Here is a 20963-nt window from a genome sequence, read left to right as displayed (position 1 = left end):
CTCTTTCCTCTTTCCTCTGCCTCTGTGTGTGTGTGTGTATGTGGAAGAAGAAGAAGAAGAAGAAGAAGAAGCGGAAGAGCTTTCAAAACCCCTGGGTTTTATAGGACCCCAAATCTAACGTAACAGCTCTTTGTGACAAGTGGAAGGATAATCTTATCTTAATAATAAGTATAGGTATAGGTATGCACACACGCCTACGGCCCACGGAGGTTTCGGACTTTTGTGTGCTCGCTTGGTCTCCATGCTGCACTCCATGCAACCTTGGGCATCACCTCTCCCTTTTGGCTCCAACAAGCTCGTGTTCTTGGTTTTCAAGGGTGCGTTGGCAGGACGTTTTACCCTCCCCTTTCCAAGTTCATGTCCCTCACGCTGGCATCTTGCAACAACTCTTACAAATTTGGCGTAGTTTTGTGTGTGATGCTTTCTGGTTGAAGAATTTTTGATGCTCTGGGGACAGGTCTTTAGGCCTCCATGTCTGGGTCAATCACTGGCCATATTGTAATGCCATCACTCCGAATAAAGGTTTTACCACGTAGAGCTTGATCTAGGATCACAAGACAACTCATTTCATGTCAATTCCCAAGATAGCGTTGCATTTTCATTCATCACCCGCTGAGATCAAGTTCGTTCATCACCCGCTGAGATCAAGTTCGTTTCTTCCACCCTGGGAAGAATTATGGATGACTGGCCTACCAATCCGGTGTTGCATTGGGTTGTTGATTTAAGAGGATGGGTCAATGCATTTGGGAAAGAACTTTCAAGACTATCCCGTAAGGATTTCCCCTTGCATAAAGTGATCGACATTCCACACACTACTAGAGTGGTTGCTGCGTCTCACTCCCCACAATTCACGATGGGTCTGGGGGCATCGACTGCAGAGAATTTGGTCAACTACTCCTTTAGCCTGCCTTAATTTTTTCCTTTGGAGGGTTTTGGTTTGTAAGTTACCAACTAAGGACAAGCTTGTCAAATGGAGAAGGGACATCTCACCCTTATGCCCATTTTGTAAAGTGGAGCTTAAGAGTCACTTTCATTTATTCTAGGCTTACTTCACAGCTAGAGGATTTTGGCGAGTGGTTCCTATTTTGGCTTGCGAAAGCCAATATTCATGTCAATGTGGGGTGGAAGACGGTTATGCTTGATGACAAAGGTAGGATGATTGATATTCAGTTACTTATTTGGCATTTGGTGAGTGTGACGATGTTGCAAGGATTATGGAAGTGCCGGAACGATTTGATTTTTTGAAGATCCCATTGCCTCGGGATTTACAATCCTTGTTAACAACAGTGTCTAGATGTTCTCTTTTACTTCAGTAGATAGCACGAATCTCAGCGCATGGCCGCAAGAATTCTTATTGACCATTGATATTGACTCAAGCTCATTCTTGTAATTTCTAATTATTTCTTTAATTTAATCTCTTTTGCTCCCAAAAAAAAACAAGTTGAATTTACATTCAAATGGCCTATCGGAGATCAAATAGCGAAAAAGAACACAAATTGGCAGAAAAGAGTGCTAGAAACCAAGGATAGAAAAGATGGCTCACTGAGACTGCCCCGACACAAAAGATCTCCTCCCTTTCCCCACCCTACACTTAAAATCACAAAGGCCCTTAGACTAAGATGTCAGCCCAGGAGATGCTCATACAACCACCCCTATAGGGGCAGTCCTTCAAGAAATGCGGCCCCTGACACTTGGAAGCATGACACCGGAGCCTCTGTAGGGGCATTCACGTGCCCGGTGAGGGCCCTGGCAGGTTAGCATTGGATCGAGGGCCTTCAGGTAGCAGAGTTTAGGTCTCTAGCCCTTGAGTTCATAGGAGCGGTCTGGAACACGGGGACTTGCTAATCCTCTTGAAGGAGGTAGTGACTTAGGGTGCCACTTTCTCGTAGGGGTACTAGTCGAGGGGTCCGTGATCTGGATCCATCTCCTCCCAGTCATTGGGCACTTCCTCTACCAATACTTGATTGACTAGAGCTATACAAGGTAGTGGAGGTTGAGGGCCTTATATGGGTGGCAGTAATGGAGCCTGTTGGTGGCTTGAACTAGCCAAAGGGCCACCTTGTGCATTTAGAGGATTAGGCAGAGCCGTCAGGGCTAATAGGGGTCCCGTTTGATACATGGGTTGGGGCAAGGACCTCGAAAATCGGCATTGGGAGGTATCGTGGTTCCCATATCTATGACAGTGTGCGCAATAGAATGCCGGCCTTGCCCTCAGGCGAGGACACTCATTGGAGGGATGGTTGCCGTTGCATACCCCACACCAGATGTTGTCTCTCCATGGAAACAACTGGGGGTTGCTTGGCGCCTCCTTGGAGGTTCTTGACCTCCATTGTTAGCCTAGCTGATTCAACAAATTGGAGGCCAGCTCACTCATATCCACACCCTTGGTCTCATTGGTCTCCTTCTTGATCGTTTCCACACCGGAAGACCTGACTAATGGTGCTATTTTTTATGGAATCGGGGTTTTATCCGAATTAGCCTTGTCCATCATATTGTCACTTATATGGGTAGACACCTTGCTGCATAGATAGAAGGAGGTAGGATTCATAACCATCAGCTGGTCGTGCAGCTTTGGGTCTGCCAATATGATGAGAAAGTGGTGCAACAATCGTTTGTCGCTCATCCGGTCGTATGGTTCGCAACAGGAATTGAGGTGCTTGATTTTGGCTATGTAATCCCGAAGGGATTCCTTGTCGTTTTGTTTTACCTCATACAACTAGTTAATTGGGCTCCATTTATGCCCACTAGGGGTGAACCCCACAACGAAGACTTTTCTCAACGTCTCCCAGTTGAGTTTTTCTTCCGGCGTGAGATCCCTTTACCATTGGCCTACTTCGCCATCCAAGTTGAGACCAAACGCATTAGCCATTTCTAGATCCCTGGGAGCTCCAAAGGCTTCACATATTTGCTCAAATCGCTCCACGTGGAAGACTAGGTCTCCTTCCCCAAGGAATTTGGTCATTAACATGGAGATGGCTATGGGTCGGCTCCTTGAGGGATTCGTGATCCCTGCGAGAAACATTGGGGCGGGTGGAGGTGGTGTGGCCCCCTTTCCTAGAGCATTCACCAAGATGTGCATTGCCTCATCAGTTAACACTGTTTGGGCAGTTGATGGAGGTGGTGACGTTGTGGACCTAATGAGACATAGGGGTGGCCTTAAGCATGGCCATGGTGGTGGCATCCATGTAGTTGCTGGTGCCAGCATTGGAAGGAATGTGCCAAGGCCTACATTCATTGGAGCAACAGGTACGGATGGAAACGGTCATACTCCAAGAGGGGTTGGGTCATGGGGCATGGGCACGGTGGTTCCATGCAATGGGCGATAGGGTGGAACCCGTGGAGCCACATAGTTGACGAAAGTTGGTGGCACATGGACGGTTGGGGGTTCATAAGATGCCCTTCCTTGAAAGCCTCTCGCATCCCTTCAGCTGGGGTCTTGCCCTCGAAAGTCCCTCATCCATGTATCTTCATCATCCATGCATTCCCATTGAGGGTACCTTGTGAAGATGGAGGGTCTTGGGTCCACAAAGGTGGTTTCAGCCCATGTCTGCGGCATTTCGGGAGCTGGATGTTGCTGACCTTCCTTTCCCATAGACATACGGGCAAAGGGATTCTCCATGTTTGTCGACTCTATTCGACCTAAATGTCCGAACATGTTGGAGAATGTACCTCTTAACCTGGACGCTACAGAAGGTGCAGGAGAGTTGGGAGAGGCCACACTAGTGAAGGGGGTTTCGGAAGCCCTTGGACCCAAGGGGTCTTGCATTACCTCGTCCAAGCTCTCCGCCTCGTCGAAGCTAGATGGATCCTCCTGTCGAGGTCCTATGAGAGAGTGGGAGCTAGGAATTGAGATTTCGGAGCGGACTGATCCCCAGCTAGGGCGAAAGGTGGGTTGAGCACAGCTCGAAGCATAGTCTCCACGCGTGGGATCCTTGGACAAAATTCTTCCGAACCACAAGTGCATGGATGAGACCTCTAACTAGGCACACTCAAGCTGAACTGTAGTTCTATAATTTATTCTAGACTACCACACATAGATACCCCCACGGTCATAGGGATAGCTCTATGGTGATGATCATAGGGATAGGTTATCACATCGGTCGGTGAGACACCAATAAAGCAATGGGCAGTGGGATAGGATGTAATGCGCCGGTCGATGGGATAGGTAGTGCCATGTGTTTGACAGGATAGGACGTAGGTGGTATCCCTGTGGATGTAGGGATGAGCTTATGACAACAGTCGGAGGGATAATGCCTAATGTGTTGGTCGACGGAATAATTATAGTGATGGGCGTGGGGATAGCAAGACGGCAACAATCGCGGGGATGAGCTTACCATGCCGGAAGATCTGCGAAATTTATGGATCGGTAGGATACGAATATGGCGACGGACGTGGGGATAACTTAAGCCATCGATCGGAGGGATAATGTTATAGTGATGGTCGTGGGGATAGATGCTATGGCCACAAGTCAATGGCTGTCAGACCGACGGGATTATTAACTCTCACATGCATTTAATTAGGGCGACGGGTTAGATCGTGGTCAGAATTTAGATCAAGGGGATAGCGTTATGGCGATGGGTCAACGAAGTTTGACCAACGAGATACAACTATGGCAATGGTCGATGGGATAGCACTAAGCTACCGACCCATGGGGATATAAAAGCGCTATGTTGCCGACTAGTTTTGAAGGATTTTGAGTTTCTATTTAAGTTTTTCTGTGCTAGGGGGATGCTATACTACCTAGTCTACCTACTCAATGAAAAAAACTTGAAAGAAAAATAACTTTTGAATGCCAAAATGCAAGATTTCCTGAGGGGTGAGTGTTACCACACAAACCAACTTTGAAATTCAGCATGATTCCTCATTCTTGGTTGTTTTTTGTGAGTTTTGACATCATACACTCCTTATCAATTTTTTAAACTATCTTCCTACCAACTCAAAACACTAAAAAACATAAAAAACAAGCTTCAAATGATCAAAGAGACTCTCCAACAGAAAATGAGAGTTTTTCTTACTTTTCCATTCAAACTCATACTTGTTCACTCTTTCCTCTCCTACAACTCCACTAACAAAGCTCCAAGTGAAGTTTGAAGCCTTGTGCAATGGGTAGATTACGAAAGAAGGCAAGTGCAATGCAAAAGCATACCTCCATTCCCCAGCAGCGGCATAAAAAATGTGGTCTCAATGGTGACTCACATGTCGTGGGGATGTTGAAGAGATGCCAATGGAGCCTCCACTCCAAGCTACTCCTTATGAGAGCAATGCAAGGCACGAGCCGTCCGCATGTGTCACTCACACGGCTTCTGGATTCTCGCAATGTGTTTCCACGAGAGAAAGAGGGAAAGGGGGAGAGGGAAGAAGAGAGGGGAGACGGGAGGGAGAAGGAGAAGGGAAGGGGAGAATGAAGAGAGTGGCAAACACAAGGGCACTATGAAGAAGACAAGATAACAGCCAAAGACACTCTTAGGAGAGAAGAGGGAGCTTGTAATCCAAACTTGTGCGTACAACAATGAAGATCAAAGTCAACCATTTGGCCTTTTATACATGTCACCTTTGAAAGGAAGGGCCAACCCTTTTCCTTTTAGCACTCTCCCTTTCTTTACATTAAAAGGCTCTTGGGCCCATAGGGTGCCAAGGCATATTGCTATCCTTTTCATCTATTCCTTCTAGCGAAAATAGAGCTTGTGTTAACCATATAAGAGTTGCTCTCAAATAGTGCTTGTGTTAGTCTCGCGCCTCCAAGCCCTTACTTTTTCCCTCACTCATCCATCTCACCTAAAATCCTAGATTTCCCCCATTGAGCCAAGACTCTAGAAAGACGATACACAATGTCTACCTACCCCAATCCTGATCCAAAATCAAAGAGGGGTTAAGCACAATGCTTATTCCCCCCCACCCTCAATTCAAGGACTACCACCAACACACATCCCCCCCCCCCCCCCCCCCCCCCCCCCGCCCCGACCTCTCTCTCTCTCTCTCATTCTCTCACCTCTCCCCAAAACGGAACCCCTATCAATGCAAAACACACATTCACAAAAGAAAACATTCATGAGAAATACCCTTTCCTCCCCCATCCAAACACAAAAAGAAAGTGCTATATTTAGGGCACCAATAAAGCCCAAAATACCACCAAGTGTAATTTTGTAACCATCCTTGATAGAATAGACCACCTTGAGTTTACCATTACTTAAATTTCATGTCACATTTAGACCAAGTTTACTCGATCACCTATGATATGATAGATGCCTTATGGCATGACATTGAAAACACAAATTAAAAGCAAGCACTTTGGGCCACACAATGTGATTTTGGATGGTTCTCACCTTAGGACCATCCGATAGCATGCATGCTCTTCACAAAAGAGGGAATGTCTCAATGTTGGCGTTTTGAAATCATCACCTTGTTTAAAGCTTTGGGTTATTCATTATCAAATAAGTTGCTTTGTCAATACAAACTCAATAACCCAAGGCCTATAAAGGCCTCCACACATTACATAAACCATTTGATCAATAAATATCTTTTACAAGTACATGGCCATGACATGGACTCCCTCTCACATGGGAAAGAAGTCTCTAGTCCTACTAATTTGCCTTACTCTACATAGCCACATTATATCATCATGGTACTTAGGACCAATAAAAGCCCAATGGAGGGTGACACTAGATAGCCAGAGACAATGAAGATGCCTATTATACCATTTGAATGAGCTAAGAATCAAACAAATGCTTCATATGGAGTTACACATTATACCATGCAATCAAAAGGCAGTATTATCAAATTTTCAAGCTACTTTAAGACATCATTAGATAGCACTCCCTTAAGTCCTTGCCACAATTGGATCCAAATAATAAGCTGTTAGCCTTAGATATGCTTTGATAGACTAAAGCCACTCAACATACAATATTATTTCATCCAAAACTAATATGTAATTCTTCAGGTTGCAACAATTAGGACGAATTACTTATTACCAATTTTTTAATATTGTGTCATTCCTTGCACCATTGAAATGAAGTAATTCCACTTATGTTCTTGGGATAATTTTGAAATCTATCCCTTTCTTAAAGAGGGATGAAAATGTTAGATATCAATGCTCCACTCTCGTGTAACTGCGCAAGAACTAGCTTACTCTCCTTGTAAGCCCCCCATATGAGAAGAAGGCATTTGAGTAGCTCGATTATTCAGTAAGTCCTCGTTTGGACACCAGATGGAGACCATGTGTGACCTGATGGCTAAACGGCTTCAGATAGAGTTGACACACCGCCAACTAGGCTACATGCAAGTGCGAGAAAGCATCCCTTGACTGACCGTACTGAGGGTAGACGGAGTATTTCCTGAGGCAGACCACTCGAGTTGCAGGACTCGTTTGAAGCCTCAGATGATCCCGGATGACTCTAGACCGAACGACAGCCGTAAATTAGTTGCTCTGTTTTGCGCACTCGTTCTATCGTATGATTAGTGGCTTATTTCAAGACCGACTCCCACTCGACCGTTTTGAACGGACTGGATCGATCACCCAATTGAGCCTAACCGACTACGACTGGTGACTATATAAGAGCAAGTCCGTGAAGCCTGTTTCATCACTGGCTACAGCAACCCTGATTCCTTAGCATCCAACCTCCGTCTTCTACTGTTTCTAGCACGCTATCGAAGCTTCTTTCACAAGAGCGCACGATTGGGAGGCAACGCCATCTATTGTATCAGTTCTACAGTAATTAAATTTTTGATTCTCCATACTATCTTGTTTTTTCTCTTGCGTACGAGATCCTATTATCTGTTGAGCACAGACGTATTATTTTCTTACAGAAAATCAACAGTTCAGAACACTTTCTTTCTTTACATGACAAGTAAAGGTGATCAATTAGTGCATATTCTTGTTTTATATTTGACAATATGATATTATCTCTAGGAGAGTGTCTTCTATGTACATGTCAATCCATCCAAATTCATGGAGGATGCTCGCACACGCTGCCATTGATTGCTGTGCAAAAACAAAGTATAATCTCCATCCATGAAAGAGGGCTATCAAACGCACTTAGCCATCAATTGGATAGTCAATGATAATAATGGATGCCAGATGAAGTCGCCTCAAGTATAACTTTGAGATTCCTTGTGTAATTGCTTCTGTACTAAATCGAGTACTTTTAAAAAACAATGTAAAATGCAAAGAAAGAATTGAAAAGAGACATAGATGAGTGGAGAATCTCAAAGTAGAACTTATTATGATATAGTCTTGTATTGCTTCACCCGCGGTGCAAAAGTCTGAGCCACTAATAAAGGGAAGGCAATTGTTGCGTCACAATGCACCTGAAATGACAACAAATGACACCCGATTACTCATGTTTTCGACAGACATCAAGAATTAAAAGATACAATCTAGATCCAGAAAATAAAAAATATGCAAGAATTAAAAGATACAATCTAGATCCAGAAAATAAAAAATATGCATAGCCGTATTTGAACCTTGACAGGGGTTGCACTCCCCCGAATTTTCCCCCATGAAACAGCTTCATCAGGTTGAGCCCCCGAGTCGCTTCCATCAAACTCTTGGGCAGTGTTCACGAACACAGCAAAATCAGCACCATTTCGCATCATGTTGGCATTGCAAATGTGGTGCTTTGGCAGCCCACCTCCAAGAACTAATATGCCGGTCTTCCGTGGAGCAGCATGGACAGCCTCCCCATTCATAGCTCTTACATCTGAAAATAAAATGGTCTCTTTACATAGCAAGCCATGCACAATAATCACTAATATGATCTAGCATTTCTTGGCTAATGCTGCATGTATCAGGGTTTCTTAGCACTGTGCATATTAGAACATGCAATGTAAATGACTATGAGAAACAAACATCAGTTCCCATATGGAAAAAGGAAAAAAACAATGTCTTCATAAATGCTCTACATGCAATGGCGCTGTATAGCTCCAAAAGCAGGGATCCTTCTGGAAGTCTGGCCACACATGTAAACTTAGAAGATTGCAAAAAGAAGGGAATTGCTTACCTTGGATAATGTCAATCACAAGCCCTGGGTTCCGGAACGAGTGAAAATATAGCATATCACCAAGGGAGCCATCTGTTAATGCTGGACAGAACACCGGTATTTTATGCTGAAAGGTAGAAAAGGACACATGACAAAGAGACATGATCAGGAGCAAAAAGGTAAGACAAAACAGGCGGTTGGTAGCAAGTGACGAGATCCCTTTTATACCTAATGCTTACGATTTCTTTCAAAATCAAGGGCCCACGAAAAATGATACCTTCAAATGATGCTTGAAGTATGCTGAAAGTATGTGATGAAAAGATGCAGAAAGTCTATGGTTACAGGGATCGATATAGAGGCTAGTTATATCTCCAGACTAATATTTGGCATATGCATGACAAGCAGAATGTTTACAGCAAAGTACACCAGGTTTTAAAAAATACAGAAATGCCTGATCCTCATTTGTTAAAAGGATCACTTGAACTTTGCAACCAGACTGTTGCAAGTAGGTCAGTTAATCAGTTGACTATCCACCTGGGCCAACTAATCTTGCTGAATCATGGTACCAACCTGTTGGAAAAACCTAGACTCGTGGCTAGCTTCTCCACGCAGGGAAAATAGAAATGGGTATGGTTTATGCAACGGACGAAACTTAACAGCACACGAGGGAATGCTTTAATCAAACTTCGAACTTTTATTTGTTCATAAGAGAGAAGAACAATCCAAAGTATCTCCGAGTATAATTCCAAAACTGAGCCAAACACTCCTTACAGTCCGCTACCACAGAGATCACAAAACATGCAGCAACCCGCTGCCCTGAATGCTCTATGGTGAGGACAAGAATGCGTCTTCCTCTGTCCTTGCACTCCTTAGGTTGTGTGCTCCTCTGAGCTTCAGTCATCATCTGTAGCAGGGACTAGCTACTATGACATCCCCATTGACGTCATCAGCACCCAACAGTGGGTGTAGACCATAGTATAAACATATGCTCTCACATATACAACTCCACACACCCAGGTCCCACACATACTTGAGCATCCATTTATACAAAGTTCTGCCACTAGGACAAACCCCAAAATGCAGTTATACCACGCAATGTGTCTACAATGTGAGCAAATGTGACCCAAAAGCCCAAATTTCAACTGTACCAAGCAATCTCACTGCAAATCAGAACCAATGTGACCCAAGGCCAAACCAAATGCTCTAAAGCTGGCTGGAATGTCTGCAAACCAGTTTAGAAGCTATAGATATGCAAAAATTCCCGTACAAGGTACAGACAGCAGAGATTGAAGCGGGTCTGTCAAGAATGGCGCAGATGAAGGTCGCGACTGGTCGGATGGGTCCTGGCAGCAATTCCATACAGCTATTCTGATAGGTCAAATACTAATCAAAAAATGCATAGGGTTTCTGCACCTGTACAGAGCTACTTGCAAGTTGAATCTTGAACCAAAACACCTAAAACTCATCAAGCTACCCCCGGCTTATGACATGGTCTCTTGGGCCTTGCGGTGTCAGGTATTAGCCAGTCAGTTAGACTTCGATAATCTGTCGTCTCTATTGCTCAAAGAGGAGTCAGTATGCTTGTCCCAGGGCAAGTTGCCAGCAATAGAGGTGGCAACAGGGCCCTTTCATCTCAAGAGAAGAGCAAGAAGTATAGGAGCAGGTGTTACAAATGTGGCAAAAGAGGCCATTTAGCGAAGGACTGCAAGTCCAAGGGTAAGTCTCAGGATCAGGACTCCTCATCAGACTCTGACCACTTAGGAGGTTCCAAGACAGCAGCAGCAAAGACTGTCAAGGACCGCAAGATAATACTAGCATTCTGATAGTCAGAAGTCTCCCCCCACGGGTCACAGCTAGAGACGTCATGTGGGAGGGAGAATGGGTTGCTTTTGACACAACTTCTTTGGATATGTTCTCTGTAATAGCCCGAGCCATGTGCTCTGTAATAGCCCGAGCTTCCTTTTAGGCTAGATTAGAGAGAGGGCTTCTATGTGGGTGTGTCCACCCCCTTTCAGGCTAGATTAGGGAGAGGAGAGAACTAGGGTATACGGCTGGAGGCAGGGCCATGTAGGCCAGATGGAGAGGCTTGTGGGCCAGTCATTAGGCTGCCCACTTGTGCCCTCTAGCTCTTTTATAGAGGGCTAGGGCTGAGCCAACTCAGCTGATTGGCCAATCCCTCCAATCGGTTGTACCGGCCTCCCCCTTTGCCCGGGCTCCTCCACTCCCCTTCAGATTATCACTTGTAGTGGTTCTCCTTCCATTTTTTGGGTGTTCCCCCTTGCTATATACACACTTTCCTTTGCTCTCTCTTACGAAAATTATATTTTCTGATATATCTCGCTTTGGATATTATTATTTTAGTCAAGTGTGACTATGGCAAAGTACTCCATAGGAGCGCACCAGACCTGGCGGGGGTCCTAGTGGATACTTTGTGTGGTTAGTTGGGGACGCCTGACTAGCTTGTGTTTTTGCCATGCTAGATGGTCGGTATTGTGGATGATTCCATGTTAATATTGATGTCGCTAGTGTTATTGGTGTTGTGCTTGATTATTGTGCTTTGAGCGCAGTTTTCTTGGGATCGGTTGATTCGGTGATTCGTTCAATCGATTGTTAATAACTAATGTAATTGGCGGCTTGAGTACAAGTGATGGAACTCATAGCGAGGATTGGAGTTAGTGCGAGGGTTACCGATCGAGGTGTCACACAGCGCATTATATATGGCCATGGGCCAATTTTGCATTTGCTTTATTATTGCAAGTTTGAGCAATATATATTTTGTAGTGGACATAATTCATTTTTGGGCCTTAAGATGGCTATGTAAAGCAAATCCCTCATTTTTGAAAGAGAGGGATAATTTTGGCTCCTTGGTTCTTTTATGTAATATCATAAAATACTCTAGATGAGGAAGCGTGAGCCACTCATCTAGGGGGGGAGATTGTACCCAGTCTGCTGTCGTTTTCGTGGTGTGATTGTGCTCTTCTTCTCCAATTGATAAAGTGGTGAATCTTTGTGTGAAAGAAATACATTTTTGGTTTCAGTGGTATCAAAGCCGAGGTTACGCTCTTGTGAAAGAAAAAAAAGTCTGAAGCTTCCTCGTGAGGATCCAAGAAGAAAAAGACACCTTGGAAAGAGAAGTCCTATGGAAGATTCAAGAGAATGTGTACATAATCGGAGCTTGTGAATCGTGGGAAAAGAATATGAAAGGAAGATTGGCCGTGCGTTTATTTTAAAGGCCAACAAAGCCTCGTCAGACGTGCCTTTAATTCCTCTCTATCTAACCTTGGAGCAAGCTTTGGAGCAGCTGTTGTGAAACGTGACTTACCCTTGCATTAAATTGCAGCCGCTTCTAGACTCTAGAGTTTCTTTGTCTTCATCGCGCCGCACGCCCATCTCCGCAAGGACCAAACGCCCATCATGCTAAGCCTAGCCTTCAACAACCACCATTGGGGAGACAGGCTTTGCAGAGCCGTTAACTCTACCCATCGCCTCCGACCCTCTGTGACCCGCGCCAGCCAGCGATCGTGCAGTTAACAATCGCGCCAGCCTCTGGCCTTCCGTGATTTCACGCCTAGTGCAACCGTTTGCATAGAGGCGACCTCTATTGCATCTGCCTACCTTCAGTCGCCGACAGCAGCAGCCTTTGGCTCACGGGCCTCTGTTAACGCGGTCCAGCTCTGCAGACTCCATCACGCCACTGCCATTAATTCGAAAGTCCTGTAGCAGACAATCTGTAAAACAGTAAGGAGCCACATGAGTATTATTCATTAAGTCAAAGGAAATCCTTTGACTTTAAACAAAGGTACCCTAAGGTTCAAAAGACCTTCTAAAAGGATTTATTTATTAAAAAAGAAGAAAGCGTTCTAAAGTTTCCTTTTCTTGGTATACTGCAACACAAAGTGCGAGCCTACTCCACCGACCAACGAAGGCGCATTAAAGGGGGAAAAAAAAAAGAGCAAGGCAAAATTTGAAGAAGCTCGAATCAAGAAGGCGATTGGAACCATGAATCACCGAGCAAATAATTGGAGATCAATTGAGCGCAAAGACGACTACGAGCGACATCGGTCACATATCTCCCACTCTAGTCCTTTCTACCTCCGATCAAAGAGCGAGATAAGTGATTTCTTTTGCTTTATATTTCATACACTTAGTATCTCGCGCCATCCGCTGTCTTACCATACACTTGAATCACATTTTTATTTCATCCATTTAATTCTCATACACTTAATATCCTTATTTCCCTCCATTTCGCTTTATTTGTATTTATCGCATTATCATGGTGCATCACCCACAACCACCCATGCTCTTAGAGCGGTTAGACGCACTTCAAGCACAGTTGGCCAATGAGCGTGAGCATAGGGAGAGATTGAAAAAGAAAATCAATGATAAGAAAAGGAACAGATATTCATCTGACGATGAGTTATCCGACGATGATTCCGACGATGATACTATTATCAGGACGGTCAAAGCCACACTGAGAGCACAAAATTCGAGAAAGGAGAGTAAGATAAGTAGAAAAGCTTTCTCATTTCAAAATTTCGATGGAAAGAAAGAGGCACGCACTGTCTTGTCTTGGATCAATCAACTAGATGATTGTTTTTCAGGGGAGAAATTCTCTGAAAAAGACAAGATTAAATGTGTTGCAAATCATTTAGTAGAGAGTGTTGTACTTTGGTGAAACGTCACTAAGCACAGTAAAAGGCGACCAAAATCTTGGAAGTCTTTTCAAAAGCTCATCAAGAGAGATTTTCTTCCCTCACATTTCAAAGTAAAAGCTAGACAACAGTGGGATACTTTCAGGCAGTTTGATAAGGAAACGATCTCCACATATACTGAAAGATTTTGGCAAACGTTGATCCAATTACAGTCCCTAGAGAAAGTTAATGAGCGAGATCAACGTAGGAAGTACGTGGCAGGTCTAAAGTCTAAGTTGAGAGCCGAGATTAACATGTTTCATCCTCGCTCACTGAGCTCTGCAATTTCTCTTGCAATGAATTGTGAAAGGAAGAATGGGATCCCAAAAGAAGAAAAAGATTCAGAACGGCATGTATCCTTCCATAAGAAAAAGAGATTTGATAAAAAGCCCTTCTTTAAACTAAAAATGGTTTTGTTCCACAGAAGACAGATCCTTCTTCGAAGCCGAACGGTGGAAATTTTCCAAAGAAAGAAATAAGGTGTTTCAAGTGCAACAAGGTGGGACACATAGCCACTAAGTGTCCCGAAAGAAAGAAGACCCCGACAGCGAAAGTGCACATGATCGACGACGAAGCAACCAAGCAAGAGGGAGGTAAGTATAATTACCATCCTCTTCTAAAAATGAAAGGTTTCATTAATGGCAAAGCGGTTGTTATTCTACATGATGATGGTAGTACACATGATTTCATTTCAGAAAGAACCTTAGCAAAGCTAAACCTAGAGTCTTTCCCATCTAACTATAAGGTCAAAGCTGCTTTTACCAAAACAAAGTACAATTGCACTAGAGTAGTCAAGAATCTTGAAATCTCAATCAAACCCTACAAGGATACACGAGACTTTCTAGTGGCACCCCTACAGGGAGTGGACATCATCTTAGGAATGCCATGGAGGCATCAATATAATCCTAAGATAGATTATGATTCACATCAGATGTGGAGTAAGAAGGACGAACAAGAAATATGTCTGAAAAGCTCAATGAAACCTGAGATCAGTCCTTTACTTAACCACACACAAGCCAAAAGAGCAATTAGAAAACGTGAGAAGACATATCTGATTTTGGTGAATACGGAAACGGTTACTCAACCAAACATTAAGCCTACACACCAAAAGTTTCTTTCTCAATTTTCTAATTGTTTCTTAGAGGATTTACCACCTAGACTACCATGTAGCAATACTCCACCTTGCAAAGCTCCTTACAAAGTCAATCAGCTAGAACAAAAGGAAATTCAAAAGCAAGTGGAGGAACCGATAGAGGATTAATAAGACCCAGCAGTTCTCCTTATGGAGCACCCGTCTTATTAGTCAAAAAGAAAAACGGAACTTATCGAATGTGCATAGACTATCGTGCACTAAACAAAATCACAATGAAGAACAAATATCAAATCCCTAGCATTGATAATCTTTTGGACAAATTGAAAGGGGCTAAGGTCTTCAGTAAGATAGATCTCAAATCCGGCTATCATCAAGTTCATATGGTAGAAGAGGATATATACAAGACTGCCTTTAGAACTCAAACGGGACATTATGAGTTCCTAGTTATGCCTTTTGGCCTAACTAATGCTCCCACTACTTTTAGTAGAATGATGAACCGAATCTTTCTTAAACACCAAGATTGTGTGGTAGTATTTTTCGATAATATTCTGGTGTTTAGCAAAGACATTGAGGAGCATAAGGAACATATGAAGCTAGTCTTTTCACTCTTGAAAGAAAATCAATTGTACATAAATCCTAAAAAGAGCAGTTTCTTTCAAGATCAGATAGAGTATTTGGATCACATTGTATCCGCCGATGGGATTCGAGTAGATCGAAAGAAGATTGAGTGTATAGTCACATGGCCTAAACCCCGATATATACATGAATTAAGATCATTCTTGGGATTGTGTAGCTTTTATAGAAAGTTTGTCAAGAATTTCGCATACATTGCACACCCATTGATAGACCTTATAAAAGCTAAGCATTTCTTATGGACTGAGCATCAAGATAAATCTTTTACAACTTTGAAAGAAGCTCTCACACAAGCTCCTGTGTTGGAACTACCCGATTTCTCTAGACCATTCTTTGTAGTTGTAACCGATGCTAGTGGATATGGAATTGGAGCTGTGCTTATGCAAGATAGACATCCAATAGCATATGAGAGCCGAAAATTAAAACCAGCGGAATGCAATTATAATACATATGATGAAGAATTAACCGCTGTTGTACATGCCTTATGAATGTGGAAACATTATTTGATGGGAGCTGAGTTTCTTATCAAAACCGATCAGCATTTGTTAACTCAACCACTAATATCAAATAGACACATCAAGTCGGCATCATTTATACAAAGTTTTCAACCCATGATTCTGTATCAACCTGGAAAAGAGAATGTAGTTACTGATGCTCTTAGTAGAAAGCCAAGTATTAATCACATCACTGCTATAGAGACCCAGCCTTTCAAAGGTATGAAGAATTCTTATCAAGGGGATCCAGACTTTTTCGATATATGAAACAAATTAGAGGATAATAATTGGAATCCTATGTTGGACTATTCATGCAATGATGGATATCTCTTTTATCAAAAGAAATTATGCATCACTCGCCCCTTTAGACAAATTGTAATGGAGGAAATGCATCAACCACCATATATGGGACATAAGGGGAGTGACTGCCACTTTACAAGTGATAGCAAGAGAATTTCATTGGCCTACTATAAGAAGAGATGTGGCTAAGTTTGTAGCCGAATGCATCACTTGCCAGAAGATCAAGAGTTACAAAGGAAAGACCCCAAAATTGCTAATGCCTTTGCCTATCCCTACGCAACCTTGGAAATAAATATCCATGGATTTCATAAGAGGTTTTCCTACTACGGCGAATCAAAATTATATGATTTGGACGACAGTAGATCGCTTTAGTAAGCAAGCTTATTTCATCCCATGCAAGAAGACTTTAACAACTTAGCAAGCTGCACATTTATTCATTAAGCATATCTTTGTTCATCATGGCTTGCCAAAAATTATAGTGTCTGATCGAGATTCAAAATTTTGCATTATTTCATAATCCAGGCACTAAGTTAGATTTCTCATCAGCTTTTCATCCAAAATCAAATGGACAAACTGAGGTTACAAATAGTACTATTTTGGATATGATAAGAGCTTATGCAAGAAGTCAACCAAAGACTTGGGACAAATATATTCATCTCTTACAGTTTGCTTATAATAACACTCCTCATTCAGCAACTAAAAGAGCACCCTTTGAGATTATCTATGGGAAGGTTTTACCTATTCCTATCACACGATTCATCCATAGAGTAGAGGCAGCAGATGCATTTATCCATGACTATCAAAATATTCTCAAAGAGGTTCGAGAAGCCATTACAATCGCTCAAGAGAAGTACACAAAACAAGCTAATAAGAAACGAAAACGCATGCTTTATAAAGAACGCGATTATGTACTTCTTCGGATTAAGAAAAGAAGATCAAAGAGTCTTGAAAAATAGCCAGTAATCAAGATGTCCCCACGTTTTTATAGACCATTCAAGGTGATTCAAAAAATCAATGATCTAGCTTATAGGCTTGAATTATCTAATAATCGAAAAATACATAATGCTTTCCATATCAGCCTCTTAAAGCTCTTCAAAGGACCTTTACCTATTCATCCTGTCTATGAAGAGGCTCCATTGATTATTGATGAAGAATAAATTCTGGAACCCAAATGCATTATTGATCAACAGACCTCGACCCGAAAAGAAAATGTCTATATTAAATACTTGCACTTTTTCAAACCTCATTAGTTCCTATAATCAAACACGCAACTGAGGTCAATTGCAATCCACGCAAGAGGGATGTTACGAAAATTATATTTCTGATATATCTCGCTTTGGATATTATTATTTTAGTCAAGTGTCACTATGGCAAAGTACTCCATAGGAGCGCACCAGACCTGGCGGGAGTCCTAGTGGATACTTTGTGTGGTTAGTTGGGGATGCCTGACTAGCTTGTGTTTTTGCCATGCTAGATGGTCAATATTGTGGGTGATTCCATGTTAATACTGATGTTGCTAGTGCTACTGGTGTTGTGCTTGATTATTGTGCTTTAAGCGCAGTTATGTTGGGATCGGTAGATTCGGTGATTCGTTCAATCGATTGTTAATAACTAATGTAATTGACAGCTTGAGTACAGAGGATTGGAGTTAGTGCGAGGGTACCGATCGAGGTGTCGCACAGCACATTATATATGGCCATGGGCCAATTTTGCATTTGCTTTATTATTACAAGTTTGAGCAATATATATTTTGTAGTGGACATAATTCATTTTTGGGCCTTAAGATGGCTATGTAAAGCAAATCCCTCATTTTTGAAAGAGAGGGATAATTTTGGCTCCTTGGTGCTTTTATGTAATATCATAAATACTCTAGATGAGGAAGCATGAGCCACTCGGGAGATTGTACCCAGTCTGCTGTCGTTTTTGTGGTGTGATTGTGCTCTTCTTCTCCAATTGATTAAGTGGTGAATTTGTGTGTGAAAGAAATACCTTTTTGGTTTCACTCTCTCCTGTATGTTTCCACACATTTCACACTCTCACAAGGGGGAGATAGACAGGAGCAAGAGATCCTACTTTGATACCACTGTTGGAGCAATGGAAGGAAGCTGGAATGTAAGAAGGAGAAAACAAGCTGTAAGACAAAGTCAACCAAAGTCAAATGTCCTTCGCATACTAACTGTCACAAGAGGACTAAGTGTCCTAACTAGCCTACAAGCCACATATCAAGGCTAAGTGTCAACAATGACTAGTGAATATGCAATTCAGAAATTTTTGGACCTGAACTCATCTAAAGACAGGTTCAAATGGTGTCAAAAGCATAAGTATGCCTGGCACACAGAGGTAGGCATGCAAGACTGCATGCATGTTTTCAGATCCTCGTGCCTAATATCCCATTTTGCAACTTTTTCAAAAAATAATAGTCCTCGGAAGTTGCTTTACATCAGCTAATTTGGTCATTGTCCTTGGCAGCAATTTGCATAGGTCTAAAAATCAACTACTATATTATTAGAAATTTCAATGTTTTACTTCTATTAAATGTCTCTAACACGGGCCATAAAAGCAAATTTCAGAAAACACAAACCTCAAGGGAAGGCTCGTCCCTTCCTAAACTTTCATCTGAGCTAAGTCAGCTCCACAGAACACGAGAACCTCAATGCCCATATAGGGCTTTATACCTATATATCGTACTTCTAACGTGGCCATTTGAAACCTTAAGAATGGAGGACAAGTGAACACACGCTGACATATATTAATAGATAAATCAATGAGTTCTGCACTTGACCGTTAATGGAGATGTAGAAAGAACAATAGTAAGAGAAAGTGAGATAAAGTGAGTATCATCACCTTTTGCGCCCAAAAGAGATAAGAACTTGGGTCATTGATTTCCTTTCCAAGACGTGCAACTACTTTGGATGGTGTCCACAGGATACCCTTCACAACAAAAACAAAAGCAAGTTTAACAAATGCGCGGAAAAATAATAATAGTACGACCCTTAATCCTGCAAAAAAAAGCAGTATTTCCTTTAATGTTTCCCCCATAGCAGGTGGAAAGCATAAGAGTCATGTTACTTCTCCCTAGCTCATACGCTAAACTCTACATTGTTGTGCCAATGTATCACGAAAATGTTAACAAAGCACGTACCGGTTAAACGTCCAAATCAACCCTCTAATTCTGTGCTTGGAGAAAAGCAAGTACCTGCTCCCTTTGTTCCAGCAACAGCTTGTCTAGAATGGGAAGAATCCAATCCTCAAACTTGCAATAGTTCTCGTTTGGAACAAGCAAATTCCCAATGCGATTCAAACCCCTAGAGCGTAGATTAGCTCCAGCCAGATTGAATTTCCCAATGAAGGTTGGAGCTAGACACTTAATCAGGTCCTCCTCAATCCCTCCCGCAGTAGTGACGATCACATCAACCTACAACAAAGGAGGCCCACCTGTCACTTGCAAACGCTTACTTCCTAAACCCCCCAAATACGTACAGCTTGAACCGTCTCGACGACAACCCACCATTTTATGTTCGACAAGAAACCTTATGGTATCTCGCACTCCAGATGAAATGAGGTTCGATGTAAATCCTAGGAAGACCTTGCATCTGACGGCTTCCCTACAAACAGGATCTTTGTACTCATCAGAGCAGTCTTCATCGATCGGCTCGTGAGAAAGTCTCCAGTCTAGCTGTATCAATAGCGGGACTTGTTCAGCGTATCACAGGCACCAAGCTGATACTTGGAATCAGAAAGCAAAGGGGAACGACATCTGGTGCAAAGTCAGACAAGATGGAGCAAAACTCACCATGTCATTAACGAGGGCGATTGCCTGGCCGAGATGAGTGGCCTGAAAACCGGTAGAGATGAAGGATTCCACGAGCTGCGAGTGATGCACACCTTGATTGAAGTCATAACCAACCACTCGCTCCGCATGATTTTGGAGATCGTCTGAAGGACGCATAACGGAGCTATGGATCTGCTCGAGCAGTTTCCCATTCTCCATGGCGATGCAGCGAGCTCCAAAATCCACTCAGCGCCCTCATCAAACATCAGCGAGCAATATGGAAAATATGGATTCTAGATTTAACGATGTAGAAAGGATTTTTTAAAATAACGGAAAAAAATATTAAACTAGAATTAGAAATTGTTAATGCATAAATCTTAATGTTAGCTGTGGAATAAATGGAAATCATAAAGTGGAATTTGAAATTCTATATTTACAAATATTTGATGTAATTTCATGTATATGAGTGAGTAGACAAATTAAAACAATGAATAAAGAAGAAGAAGAATGATATGAATTGTATTGTGAATGTTTGGAAATGAAGTCAAACAAATGACATTGTTGCTTAAATCAAATTGTTTTGCTTTAAGTAGTAATATTTTTTCGCACTCGTAGGGTGTCCTTTTATATTAATGTAACCGTTTGAGACCGATGTTGTGTCCATTCGAGCAATGTATTGACGTTCTAAGTTATTCGCTTCCACTGTATTCAAAGTTGATACCAAGACCTCCACGTTGAAGTTTTTTTCAAACGGTTTGTAACTGTGGACATCATCGATCATTTTAGATGGTGGGTTAGTTTTGTGTCGTTTCAGACGTGTTTCAATGTTTGTAGTTTGTCCAATATATTTTTTCCCATTCCGTAGACAAGTGATGCAATAGATAAATTTTGTTACCGATGTGGTATTGTTGTTTGACATGGTAGTTCCTTCTTTGTGTTTCTTGATCGTGAAATTGAATAAAGTATGAGTGAAAGTTAAATCTATTATATGGAAAAAAAACATAC

At 42.3% G+C, this 20963-nt stretch overlaps 1 protein-coding gene across 1 annotated transcript; it reads right to left on the bottom strand.

The window, feature by feature from the left end:
- Positions 1 to 7849: 7849 nt before the first annotated feature.
- Positions 7850 to 20220, bottom strand: DHS (deoxyhypusine synthase). Its single transcript, XM_087374513.1, has 7 exons — positions 19980 to 20220; positions 19695 to 19862; positions 19383 to 19601; positions 19031 to 19117; positions 8997 to 9102; positions 8461 to 8696; positions 7850 to 8304 (listed from the first exon to the last, which is right to left on the bottom strand). The coding sequence occupies exons 1-7, from the start codon at positions 20175 to 20177 to the stop codon at positions 8218 to 8220; spliced, it is 1101 nt and encodes a 366-aa protein (XP_087230639.1). The 5' UTR covers positions 20178 to 20220; the 3' UTR covers positions 7850 to 8217.
- Between the last annotated feature and the right edge of the window lie 743 nt (positions 20221 to 20963).

Source organism: Dipteris shenzhenensis, chromosome 5 (genome assembly GCF_047967505.1).
Source record: "Dipteris shenzhenensis isolate YYH24624 ecotype China chromosome 5, Dip_SZ_1.0, whole genome shotgun sequence".
Lineage (NCBI taxonomy): Eukaryota > Viridiplantae > Streptophyta > Polypodiopsida > Gleicheniales > Dipteridaceae > Dipteris > Dipteris shenzhenensis.
Note: the sequence above shows the minus strand (reverse complement) of the source record. Positions and strands in the feature narration are given on the sequence as shown.

Bases quoted from the DNA above. Each gene is read 5' to 3' on its own strand.
- DHS (XM_087374513.1), bottom strand. From the start codon at position 20,177: ATGGAGAATGGGAAACTGCTCGAGCAGATCCATAGCTCCGTTATGCGT. The intron at 9,103-19,030 runs GTGATGATACTC...TCTACCTTTCAG, and splicing joins ATCTCTTTTGGGCGCAAAAG to CATAAAATACCGGTGTTCTG. The intron at 8,305-8,460 runs GTTCAAATACGG...TTGTCATTTCAG, and splicing joins GGAGTGCAACCCCTGTCAAG to GTGCATTGTGACGCAACAAT.